This window comes from Elaeis guineensis, chromosome 13, assembly GCF_000442705.2.
Source record: "Elaeis guineensis isolate ETL-2024a chromosome 13, EG11, whole genome shotgun sequence".
NCBI classification, from domain to species: domain Eukaryota; kingdom Viridiplantae; phylum Streptophyta; class Magnoliopsida; order Arecales; family Arecaceae; genus Elaeis; species Elaeis guineensis.
The window spans coordinates 48,921,712-48,935,418 of NC_026005.2; the positions used below are offsets into that span (position 1 = coordinate 48,921,712).

General features: G+C 37.5%; 1 protein-coding gene across 3 annotated transcripts in view; it reads left to right on the forward strand.

Moving 5' to 3' along the window:
* LOC105033597 (uncharacterized) overlaps positions 1-12,242 on the forward strand; it is a 30,081-nt gene extending 17,839 nt beyond the window's left edge. For 2 of the 3 annotated variants that reach the window (XM_010908461.4, XM_073248131.1), the window contains exons 5-11: positions 8,424-8,447; positions 9,321-9,403; positions 9,517-9,581; positions 9,826-9,875; positions 10,324-10,425; positions 10,731-10,790; positions 11,736-12,242. In XM_010908461.4, the coding sequence (XP_010906763.1) occupies positions 8,424-8,447; positions 9,321-9,403; positions 9,517-9,581; positions 9,826-9,875; positions 10,324-10,425; positions 10,731-10,790; positions 11,736-11,846 (495 nt within the window). In that variant the 3' untranslated portion in view covers positions 11,847-12,242. The remainder of the gene's footprint in view (positions 1-8,423; positions 8,448-9,320; positions 9,404-9,516; positions 9,582-9,825; positions 9,876-10,323; positions 10,426-10,730; positions 10,791-11,735) is intronic. The other variant, XR_012136509.1, reaches the window with a different exon arrangement.
* Positions 12,243-13,707: the final 1,465 nt, after the last annotated feature.

Here is a 13,707-nt window from a genome sequence, read left to right on the forward strand (position 1 = left end):
CCCCCAAATAAGGTGGTGACTTAGGCAATTCATTTATCAGGTTGTTGGTGATTGCATTGTCTTCAGCTGCTTAAAAGTCTAGATTATGAACTGTCACAATTCTTGACTCCCAATGAAAGTTCGAGTATCTAACATGGTCCATATCTGAACCATGTTTTTGATTAATTGACAGCTGATATATTTATTTATTATTAGTTAGGTCAGAAGGCTGCCTGGAGATCCTGTTTTGATTGGAAGGTCTTGTATGGTGATCAATGATGATGATTGCTTAGAAGTCTTATAATATTTAGATGGTTTAATTGTTATATCATGTTAGTACGCAATTAGATTGGACTTTTTTTTTTTTTTTTTTCCAGTGCCAGCCCATCACCGCTAGGTCTCCATTGTCAAAACTCAAAAATATCTTACTAAGCCAACCCTTGAATAGACATTACTTCTGGTTGAAATGCCATTTTTGAATTTCATTGAGTCAAATAATAAAAAAAATTGTGCTTGAAATAGATTTATTGTAGTTTTGTATGGACATTTGCAGATTACTTGAACAAGTAGAATATAATTTGGTCAAATTTAGATTATATGAACTAAGGTTCGCCATCTCAGTATCGGATCTTACACTGGTAAAATCCTATTATAATGTTGGTACGCAGTTTGGTATGGTACGGCAGTGTCGGTATGCTCCGAAATAGTGTACTATTATGAGACCTATAATATCGGTAACAATTTCTAATATGAACTTAGACCTGATGTCCAGAGAAAATCAGCAGCATATTCATTCCATGTATGATTTTAGACCTTATAAGCAACAAAAGTTGTGGCATGCTTTCTTGCTTTAATCACAATAAAAAGAAGATTTGCATAAAATTGAAGGAGAGAGGGAGAGAGAAAGATGGGTATGCAGAACATGGAAAAAGGGACCGATGAAGTTCCCTGCTTAAATGTCCAATTGCTGCTTAAAAGGCCAGCCAGTTTTAAAGGGCCTGTAGGCAAGCCGATCCCCACCATTTAATTGGTTCGGTGAGCCACCTGTTTGGTTCCTAATAGGGCTTCTCAGATGGAAGACGATATGGGCCGTTAAAATTCATGCTAGGAGGTCTGACCAGTCTCTTGTTGATTCCTCAGTTTTAGTTGGACTGTTGAAAAGGAAAGCAATTTATACTTACTGGGTGCTGGATTCTAATTTATTTAGAATTCCATTAGATATGAACAAATGACCAACTACAAGAAATAACAGATCTTTGCTGTTGGGCTTCCAGGAGCCTTCAAAGCACTGACTTGACAAATCTGAAACTTAAATGCAAGGGTACTAAACTTGGGTCTAAGAAAAGGGCCGGTTTAAGCCTTCTCATGAAGTGGAAGAGGGGTGGCTAAAGGCCTTGTTTTTATGGTTCTTTTCTGCTTGTAGTTGCGCTGAGATCCAACCAGATAGATTTGCACCCTTAATGGAGCTGTTAGAAAATCCATTAGAAAAATATGACTTAAGTAGAGTTTTTCCCTAATCCAAAATGTAACAAATTCAAGACTCTCAACACCAATCATGCTTGAAGCCAACATCTGTTAGAAGTACCAATGACTCACCTCCCTTTCTTGATCGTGTTGGTCATATCTGGGTAGACTAGGCTAGTTGTTTTGGTTAAAAGTAAGGTTCACTGTCTTAGTACCTAACCCCCTACAAGTATTATCTTATTGCAGTGTCGATATGGCTGGTATGAAAGTCGGTTGGGTATATGGAGTGTTGATATGCCTCTTGTACTATGTATTGGTTCAGTACTAGTGTGGTACAGTATGGCAAATCTTGGTTAAAACATTGATTCTTAGTCTTCCTGAAAGTACATGAAGAAAAGTTCAGTAATCCAAAAACTTTTAATTTTAATTTTGCACTTAGTTCCTCTTTGCATGTGTGAAGCCTTATATTGCACTTTCTCTTTAACTTATAATTTCATTTAGAGTATAGTTGGTTGTCATTGAATTTAAAGCCACTTTAGAGACAAATGACTGGGGAGTTGATTTAATGATTCCAAACTTGCTTGATGACAAACAAGCAGAAACCTCTATATTTAACAACTATGAATAGTAACAGTCTAATATATGGTTTAAAATTACAAACATACTTCATATACATGATCTTGAAATTCTTGGTTTCTTTGTACCTCGTAAGACATAGAGAACCTGACAGAGGACCATCAATTAATAAGGAATTTCAGGTGCATGTTAGGTGCAAATATGGAAATTAAGAAATTTTATTTTTATTTAGATTTTAGAATTTTGTTTGGACTCTAGAATTTTATTTTTATATGGACTCTAGGGTTTACCTTATTAGATTTTTGGGATGTGTATGTAAACCTATTGCTATGTTAGTTGAGAACAGAGTTTGCATTTTTGAGAATGGAGGTTATTGAGTTGCTCTTCTTTCCTTCCTCTCCTCTTCTCTCCCCTCTTCTTCTTCTTCTTCTCCTCTCTCTCTCTCTCTCTCTTCTGCTATCTTGCGTCAATTAGTATCAGAGCAAACCTTGATCCACCACATCTGCCATAGCATCTCCTCTGCACCATTGCTCCTGGTAACCCCAATGCACCACCATCCCCAGATCATAGATCAGCTGCCAACATCATTGCCGTTCCATGCTCCATTGTTCCCACTCCGACTCCAATCCAATCCCCCAACCCCTGTCCTCTTGATTGTCTTCATCATCTTCCTTGCCTCTGTCGGATCCCTCCCCATCTCCAACCTTTGATTGCCACCACTGCACCTTGCTCCACCCTCCTCAGGTTCCACGAAACCTGCCAGATCCCACCTCCAATCACCAATAGTATGGGAAAAAAAAATGCTTGATCCGCTCCTCTCCATTGAGATCTGTTGTGATATGCTCCCTGTTGAGATTCACAGCGATCCGCTTTCCGCTGAGGCTGGCCGCAATCTGCTCTTTCCCACCAAGATCCATTGAGATCAATTATAATCTTTGTTCCTCTGCTATTCTCCACCACCCTCCATTGATCTCCACTCCTCTTCTGTGGTCTGCCCTTTTTCTCAGGCTTTGGTCTCTCGTCAACTCTTCTCATCATTGCTCAACCTCCTTTCCATCACCACCTCCAAGCTTGCTGCCTTTGGCTTCTTTGCTGCCCTCTACCTCCAGCTACCTTTGCTTGCCATCTTCAGCTCTTTTGCCGTCCTCCACCAACTAGTAAGTTGCTTTAGTCCCAAGTTTAACCTTATCTCTTTTCTTCTACTCCCTTTTCATTAAGTACCCATATTGAGAATTTCCCCATCTTGCTTGCTTGTTCAATTTGAAGCTTAGTTGCTTGTACCTAACCTTTACTTGTATCTAGCCTTTTTGTTTGTCGCATCTTGCCTAGTTTGTGGACTTTGGCATATCATTTGCATTAAACTTATTAGTTCTCCATATGTGTATTGTAGTAGTTCAAGATTCATAATTACTTATTGCATTTAAGTTTGACTTTGCATTTCTTTGCCCCTACACTTGATTGTGTCACACCATGGCCAACAATAAATAGAGTGAACCAAACTACCACAAATGTCGTTCCCTCCACTTCTACACTACAATTTGGCTCTCAAGTGATGCAATAGGAAAAGGAAGAAGGTGCGATTTGATCGACGAGGTTATGCTTTGGGGATCAACAGGCAAATAGTAGAAAATTAGATGGAAGAATCCTTCATTTGGTGAAAGAAATTTTCTCAAAAAGAATTTTATTAATATCTCAAGGATTGCTCTTACAAGGGGTTATGCACATATTTATAGAACATGATATCTTAACCTTAATTTGGGCATAAAATCTGATATAAAATCGTACTCAAAATAGAACTCCACAATAAGAAAATGTACTAGAATTATTCTATTCTAAATATGGAAACCTAGCTAAAATTTCATATCATCCCTAATGGAAAATTTATAAGAAAATCTATCGAAAACCTCTGAATCTGCTGCAATTTTTGCCTGCAAATTGGCTTGCTCCTTTGACACTTGACATGGTTTAGTTGGTTATAGTACTTGTTAACTGCACCTTTGCTACATCATTAAGCCTTTATGAATTCTGTAGCCCATAAATTTGAGCAAATGAGTTAGCAATTTGAGCGATTGAGTTAGCAGGTAGCTCAAGCGCCAAGAGGTATAGGTAGTCGCCATGCAATGAGTGTGGTAGAAGAGTTTGTTAGGCAACCTTATGGGACACTTTATTCAGTTGGGTCAGTCTAGGGTATCCTCTCCACTTTTGGATCATTAGTAACTACTAATAGGATGAGTTATGCCCCTAGACCCGCTGTTAGAGCCTTACATAAAGATTCTTATTATATTATAGAGCATTGAGCTAATGAGGATGTAAATGAGGAGGATGAGTTTATAGAGGAACAACATACCACTAGGCATCAATGTAGATAGGACCATAGAAAGCCAGTCATTTACTGTCCATGAGGAGTCCATCATGGCCCAACTGATCAATCATGCTTTATATCTTGATAGGGTCAATCGGTGGTCCCCTGCACCTTGTAGATGTGATCAAGAGGACACTGGTGGCATTACTAGGTTGGTTAAGGTACACTTTATGATGGTCAATGAGATCTTGGCACCTTCGTAGATTGGTTAGAAGAGCTTGAGGATTATTTTTGATTGGTATGATATCATTGATAGAGAGAGAGTTCGCTTTGCCAGGATGAAGTTGGTAGGGGCTACTAAGAAATATTGGCAAAGCAAAACCTTTAGTGTTTAGATGAACCACTTATCTCCCAGGGGGTAGTTATGAGGTGGAAGTTAATGGAGAAATATCCATCTTTTACCATAGGAATTAGTTGTTTGATCTGCTTTTGAACCTTAGGCAAACTTCAACTGTGTCCAAATACATGAAAAGATTTGATGAGCTTATGCTTAGGACCAAGATAGAGGAAGATCTACTGCACACAATTGGGAGGTTTATCAATGGACTTAGGGAAGATATAAAGGAGGTAGAGTTATGTGCTCCTAATTCTTTGGAGAAGGCTTATCAAAAGGCCATCACTACAAAGCGGTATCTTAAGACTCCTTTTGTAGGTTCTCCTCTTAGATGAGTGAGTCTCATCAGTCCAGAGTTGTTTCCCAGTCTTCTTCTAGGGATGATACTGCTAAGAATGGTGAACCCTAGCTTGTTACTTGTTCTAGTGGTCCAATAGGTGATCCTCGTTCTAGTGGTTTTGGAGTGCAATGTCATCACTATCATAATAGAGGTCACCTAGCTACAGGTTGTCCTTCGTGAGCTTTAGTTTTAGAGGAAGTCTGATGAACCACAAGAGATAGAGGATCAGGTAGTAGATTCCTAGAATATTCTAGAGATGAGGAAGAGTTTAAGGATGAAGTAGAGGTAGATGACCATTATTGTAATGTAGTGAGATGTATTTTGTCCATTGCTATGGATAATGATGAGTGGAAAAGTGTACTAGTTTTTTTCACATCTTCATTTGATGCAGTAAAATTTGGTCTTAGATGGGGTTAGTACCATGAATGTAGTTTTAAAGGTTGTTGTAGCTAGATTGAACCTTTAAGGTAGGGCCAGCCCCAAGCCTTTTAAGGTAGCTTGGGTTAATAAGATAACCTTGCCTATGACCAAGAGATGTTTGGTTTCCATTAAAATGGGAGATTATGATGATGATGTATGCTATGATGTGTTACCTATGGATGTGGCACATACTTTGTTGGGACATTTGCCCATGCCTTTATGACTTAGATGTGACCCACCATGATAGAGAAAACAGCTGTGTTTAAGGGCAAGAACATCCTCTTGATCCCTGCCAAACCCCCAAGTAAGGAGTCTAGGTCTAAAAATAAGCCACCCCCTTTGGTTTCTGTTTGAAAGGCATCCATATTTTGCTGCCTCTTGCTGAATTCATTATAATAATTCTGCTAATAAGTTGACAGGTAAGAGCGTATTTGCGTATGTTTATGGATATCAACCCCATATCACCCCCCCCCCCACCCACATCTTGTTCGTTTGCCACCCAATGCCCATGTTTCTAAACTTGCAGAAAATTTTGCCCAAGACATGCATGATTTGTGTATAAAGATTAGGCGCAAAATTGCTATAAGTAATGCGGATTATAAACTCATTGCTGATATGCATCGTAGGTTTAAGGAGTTTAATGTAGGAGATAATGTCGTGGTTTGCATTTGTCTAGAGCACACGTCTAAACATTCCTTTAAGAAATTGCTTGCTGAGCCGTTGGCCCATTCCCTTGCATTAGAAAACGTGGACCTGGTATATATTTACTTGATTTACATGGTCATATGAATATTAGTCCAGTTTCTAGTGTTGAGGATTTATTACCTTATTGAGGTACCTTTGAGCCTCTTGCTTTGCTATCTAGTGTTCCTGTTGGCACTATAGTTCCTAAGGTGCCATATTTTTCTCAGCAAGAGATGAGATTGAGATAGTTTTGGATGATGAGGTTGTTAGTTTTTCTAATGGTAGCTTCCATCATTATCTTTTCCAATGGAAAAGCCACCCTTCATCTGATGCATCTTGGATTACAGAGAATGAGCTTTGTGCTTGAATCCTAAGTTTCTCGAGGGGTACATGTAGTCAAACTCTCCGGAGTTGAGTTCTTTTCCATTGGTGGAGTGTGATGGAGGACTATCCATTAATAAGGAACTTAGGCATACTTTGGTGCAAATTTAGAAAATGGGGAATTTATTTTATTTGGACTCTAGAACTTTATTTTTATGTAGACTTTAGGGTTTATCTTATTAGGGTTAGGGGATGTTTTTATAAACTCACTGCCATGTTATTTGAGAACACGGTTTGCATTATCGAGAATGCAGATTATTGAGTTGCTCCTCTCTCTCTCTCTCTCTCTCCCTCCCTCTCTCCTCTGCTTCTCTCGCCTCTTCTTCTTCCTTCTCTCTCTCTCTCTCTCTCTTTCTTCTTCTATACTGCATCAGAACCTCTAGGTCATGTCATGGTTTCTGTCTTCTCTATGTTTTATCTTAAATTTGCACTACTATGTAAATTTTTCCTCCTTCCTGTTCCCTTCACAATGCACTTGCACCTAGGTTAAAACTTTTGCCTAGCGCCAAGTTAGTTGTGGTTGTCAGTTAGCTAGATGGGCATGTAAAATTGCATCTGGTAATGAAGACAAATATTGGTGCATCCCTCCAAGACATAGCAGAATGACATTAAATTGCATTTGGAGATGTTTTCCAAGTCTAATACAGCTTTCTACAGGACAAGAAAAATCAGATTTTTTGAAATCTCAATACAATTCAATATTTTGATTGTCGTTATTGCGAAGTCCAGTAGATGAGTCTATTCACCTTTTGTGAAGAAAATGTGCAGTTATTATCTTGATGTTTTTCTTAACAGTTGAAAGATCATTCTTTGAATGCCTGCACACACACAATGTCTCGAGTATGCACACCTAGAAAGCTAGATAATGGAGGTGCCAAATTTCTAGTTATGTTGATAGATTTATTATGTTATCTTGGTTGGTTTGTAATCATAATGTTTAGTGACTAGCAAAGTTTGATACCGAAGGTTGTATTAGCTAACAACCGGTTTGATATGGTGTGGGTCCATACCGTGCTGTTTGGGGCTGTACCAAAGCAAAGCGTTGGAGAGGGAGTGGGAGAAGAGAGGAAGAGAAAGAGAAAGGGAGGGAGAGGAAGAGAGAGAAGGTGAGGGAGAGGAAGAGAGGCTGAGATGTCATGGGGGAGCTTTGAGAGCTCCAGATCTGGTGATGGGGATCGAGAGGGGGGAGGGAGAGGGGGAAGAGAGAGGGGGGGGGGGGGGGGGGGGGGCGCGGAGAGAGTTACCTAATCGGGGATCTTGTTGTTGTCGTCATTGAACTGGCTAAGGATGGAGGGCTTTGGGGATTAAGGTTTTGAAACCAGGGAGAGGTGAAGCGAATGGGGTGGGTCGAGCTTTATATTCCCAACAGAAAGTTTAAACCATGCTGGTAAGTGGTAACTAAGTGGTCCAGTTCAGTATATTCCTGAATCAACTGGTTCGGCACAATTCAACTGACCATGGTGACTATAATTGCAAGAGCTGTTGTACATGTGCTATTAATTGGAGTACTACTTCCACCTTCCAGCTGAATACCATAAAGTGAAACCATCAAGATAAATTGCATGAAGTAATATTTCATGTTAGCTCTAGTTGGATATTCTGTGAAGCAAAAAACTCACTAAGGTACGGAATATGATGCTATAACCGGTGCATCATTTATGCATTAATCTCACTTCCCTCTGGTAATTAGATATTTGTGAACCAAATAATTCACTGAGGCATGGAATATCATGTTATAACCAGTGCATCATTTATGTATATTTGATTTCTTGAAGCCTACTTTTAGAAGTTGTATTTCAACCATATGAATTTTTATATTATTCCTTTTTATAAATTCCTCCAATATCCAGTGACACACTGTTCTTTTCATTTGGCTTTTGCAGGTGGAGCCTCAAGATATTGTAATGGTGCGTACATTTCTAGCACCAGCAACACCTTTCTCTGAGTAAATTATGCTATTGTTAGATGACAGTATAAATGGTTTTTATACTGGACTCCTTGAATGATCTGTTATTAGCTGGTTATTATGTAACGTGGCAACTTTGTTTTTCACATGCCATTGCATTAATGTAGTAATCTTTCCAGGCATATTAAATTTCTAAAGAAGTTCTTTTTAACCATGAATGAGTGGATTTTAAGTAGGATCTGGAAGTTTTTCTACGGAGTTGTCTTACAGAATAAGAGGATGAATTTCAGGATTGGGTTTTGGCCTTTCTTAGATAGTTATTTTATATGTGAAAGATGATTGTGATTTGCTATTTATAATTGTCCTGTGTATGTGCATAAGTGTATAGGAACTTTAGAAAGCTTTCTCCCTGGTTATATTTGTCTAGACTGGTTTATTCAGTGGAGTAGCTTTGCTCTGCCAATTGGTTTTCCATGTTTCATGGCAGGCCCTTCTCTTTACCAAAGTTGCTTTCATTGGGAACTTGACAACAATTCAAAATGATCATAACCAGAATTAATGTTCATCTTATAAACTTTTTAAGCACTCTCAGATTGGATTGTAATCCATGAAGCTAACCACCTGGATGTGAGTAGGCTTGACAATTGAAGTAGATTGTAGCTTGACAATGGGATAAGTTGTATTGCTGGTGTGAAATAAAAATAATTAATTAGTTCCACTAACCTGGTGCACATGAAGTTTTTTCTGGACTGAAAACTTTGCCAACGTGCTAAGGTTGCGGTTCACATAATATTTGCTTTTAAATTTTATGGGAGTCACCTTTACATTACCTGCTGCAAAGGTGCTACATGACTTGGGTTTTGTGTTGCAACAGTTGGTTGTGTCTTGGCATATGAAGGCTGCCACAATGTGTGAGTTCTCTCGGCAGGAGTTTATAAGTGGATTACAATCACTTGGGTGAGATTTTATTCATCTTTGCCGGTAGATTTTTTTCCCCCACCTGTTATATTCAAATGTTTTATTATGAAAGCAATAAAGGATACTGCTAAAGCTGAATCATTTTTATGCAGGGTAGATTCAATTGAAAAATTTCGTGAAAAAATTCCATCACTGCGTGCTGAGCTTAAAGACGAAAGTATGTGTTTTCTATATCAGTGGGAAGTGATTACTTCATTGAAATGTGCTTAAATTTGTTGCATATGGAGTTAAAATTTAAAAATAGAATAAGAAACCATATAGTACGCATTGATTAAAATATGTTTTTGTCACATGGTGAATCTTTTCCATGTTTATCATAGCTTTATTTTGCAAAATGACTTTGTTAGGTGGAAAAGTAATTTCTTATCAAACTGATATTTGCTCTGTCCTTTGTCATCCAGATAAATTTCGTGAGATATACAACTTTGCATTTGGTTGGGCAAAAGATCAGGTATGAATTAATTGTTTTCCATTGTAATCTGTTTTGCCTCTGTAAGGTCCTTGATCAACCTTGTTTGCTATCTACTGATGCAGTTAAAGTTTACTAAACAACTAATGGTTTCATGTCCTTTTTGTCTTGATAATATTTTTTGGTGTCTATTGATTTTTTTTTTTTTTTTTTGTTGGGGGGGGGGGGGGGTGGGGTCTGGAGATTAATCTCATATCTAATTGGGGAAATATAGTGCTCCTTAATAAGTTAGAACTGTAATTTAATCACTTAGTAAGAGGTAATGAATTTTCCACATACAATACAGAACAGATTGAGATGAGTCACGAGTGACAACATCAATTGAAGTTAAGAATTTCCATTACTTAAAATCCTCTGTTAATCATGACACAACCTTCTCTTTTTGCCTGAGCTTTTTACTGGAAATATTGTGTTGTTGTGATATTTGCAGGGTCAAAAGTCTCTGGCTCTGGATACAGCTATTGGCATGTGGCAGTTACTGTTTGCTGAAAAGCACTGGCCCTTGGTTGACTATTGGTGCCAGTTCTTACAAGTAGTGCTTTTACCTTTTCTATTTAATTTTTCTGTGCGCTTTCGTGAATTCAAATTTTTGTTGTGGCAACAAAATTTAATTACATCACATTTCTGCCTCAAAATTAAGTTGTAATAACTTAACTATTTTGATATATTAAGTACTTATTTCCTAGGTTGGTTCCACGTAGATTGCACTTATCCTCCTGCTGCTGCTGCATGCTTTTGCTGCACCTTTGCACTCGATGCTTCTAGATGAACTTTTACTTTGTTCATCTAATTCTTTACTGCAGCTTATTTGACTTCATCACTAACTTTCTGATACAGGTCAGGCATAATAAAGCAATCTCAAGGGATACTTGGTCTCAGCTATTGGAATTTGCTAAGGTACACACAAAATATTTGTTGTATATTATTATTTCGGGTCTGTTATGAAATTGTATTTCTGTAACACTGGTAGGATAATCCAGGGCAAACCATGCTGATGGAGACATGTCTATGAAGGACAAATCCCATATATTCTCACGTAGAAGATGCTACCAAATACCAATGCCTGTAGAAGTTTTTGTTGTGTGTTTATTCTTTAGATTAAAGCCTGGGTTTGTTAAGGGTGCAGCTAAAATTTTGGAGGCAAACAGAAGAGATATATCTAATTGTACTTTTTTTCATAAAGTTATGTGTTGGTACCTGCCTCATAAGATGATGATGGTTATCATCAAATTCACATCCATATGTATTTTTCTTTTAGTACATATTACTGATATGGATATATCTGTAGGTGTTTAACAAATGAATGTAGTATATTTTATTTGACATATTTATTGGTTGTAAAAATTCTAAATAATTTTCAGAAACTGCTAAAACTGCAATGAATCTGCTAAAACTAGAAATTTAGACCAAACTGAAACCAAAACTAGGCTTTTGAACCTTATTGCATCTGTCCAAATGGATGTAAAATATTTTTATTCATGCATATGCACATGCATGATTTTCTTGTTCTGTTTACAATTTTATGTGCTGCTTGGACTTGCTTCTGAGATTAAGTTTATTTATTGCATTTTCTTGTTTCATTTTGCTCATTTTGTTGCATTTGATTTTCTTCCTGTTTAGGATCATGTTCTATAAGAAGATCTATATTTCTTGTTATTTCTCTCATTTCAAATGAAATAATGCGGAAATCTGCTCACAACTTGGAGCTTTTTTCACCCTGTAACCTGAAGATCCTCTGCTCACAACTTGGAGCTTTTTTCACCCTGTAACCTAAAGATCCTCTGCTTTTTTTGGAACTTGAGCATGTATATACTTTTTTAATTTCCATTTTGTTCTGTGCAGACAATTGATCCTCAATTATCCAACTATGATGCAGAGGGTGCATGGCCCTACCTTATTGATGAATTTGTGGAGTACTTGTTCGAAAACGGGATTGTCCAGCGTGGAAATTGAAAGGAAGTTGAGAGATGAATTGTGGCATAGGTGATAGCACACAAATGTACATCATTATCAACTCCTTTTCAATATTTGAATTATTTCCCACCCATGGTATGGCACTAGTTGCTCTTGAATTCAGTCGGTTGCTGCGTAAAATTGGCTTCACCAAAAACAAGATGCTACATTAGAGAATCTTTTAAGCCTGGTGATGGAGGAAATATTCTACTCTTCTGGCTGGCCAGTGAATATAGAGATGGTATTAGTGATTCATCAATGTCTTGATTGTTATATGGCTGAATTTTAATGTTATTTGGTAACTTTTTGGTGCAAGCTGCCTGTGACTGGTTTTTATTCAACAGATGGTAACATTTGCACAACTGGGATGAAAAATAAGAGCTGTTGATTTAGAGATGTTACCCTCTCATAGCAGAATCTCTCGTTGGGTGTCTGACTACCTCATGCATCATTAATCTGCTGTATGGGAATCAGTTGACACAGGCTGATTCTTTTGTTCCCACTTGCAATTTCTTGGATGTGACTTTGTTTTTGGCATTGAAAGATCTTGGATGGGGTTTATTGCCCAAGATTCTCCTACTTGTTGGTTTGTTCTAACCTAGAGAACTGTGGCGGGGGGTGGAAGGAATATACATGGATAAGATAGTATATCACTTATGATGCATTATTTTTATTTTATGTTTTTGTATTTTATGCATTGTCATGTAGTATTGTGTTATATTATATTTTTGAGATTAGGAGAGGTTAATTCTCATTTTCTCTTCTATGTCCACCCCACCCAGGAGGGTTGAAGTTAAAAGTCATGGCATCTCATTTTATAGGGCGCTTGAGTATGGGCTCCTAAGATGTAAGAAATCTTGCCGTTTAATGGTTTTGTTTTCGTGATGTCCAATTAGAAATTGGGCAGCCTAATGATTGCTGATAATTCTCATAGTGCCTGCTTCCTTCTAACATTGATCTCGGAGAGAGGTGGGATGGTGTTGCCTTTATTTGATGGCAACTACAATCCTGGTATGGAAGTAATTTAATTCTCTTTGAAGAGGTGTTTATAGTTTAAAGATGAGAAATCACTGGTGATGAATTTTTTTGAATCAAAGAAGGTCAAGATAATGGCATGTGGTATCCAATTATTGGCTTTAAAAAAGAGCCGTCGATCCAGATTTTGGCTTAATGGATAAGGCTAGGTACAATGGCTAGGAATTTTTCTCTTTTTAAATTTAAAAAAAATGTATTTTTGTATAATAAAATTTAGGAATGCTAGCAATCGGATGATTGAAGTTTTATGTTCAATAATCTGGCTAATAATGTGGCAAGATCAATCAAAATCAGAAAAATAGGAAGATGGGATTCAAAACCATTTGCCTGTGATTGCACTTGACCTTTTAAACCCTCATATGTTGCAACTTAAAATTATAAAATAGGGAACTTTAAGTCCGCTAGGAGAGAAACCTTCCTTCCATTCTTCCTTTGTCTTATTCTTCCTTCCATTCCAGCTTCCAGCCTAATTTTTTCAAAGTATTCTTCTTTGGCACCAATCGCATCTTCATCTGGCAATTGAGTTGGTCAAATCGGCCATCTATTAGGTCCCCCTTGAAATGCCACCATTGTTGTGAAGAAAAGGACCGTCAAGATACTTAAATCGTAGGTTCTATGACAATTTGAGAGGTATGGAATCCAAAACAAAAAAGGTTTATGGTTAAGGGCATTAGAATATTTGCATGAATCTTTATATTTGGAGATTTGTATTTTATTTATTTTATAGAATTTTGATATGATATATTTATCTTTTATTTTTTTCTAAGTCATGATTGTGGTCTTCTGGTCTCTACTTTGTGATACACAATATCTGCTTCCACATGCT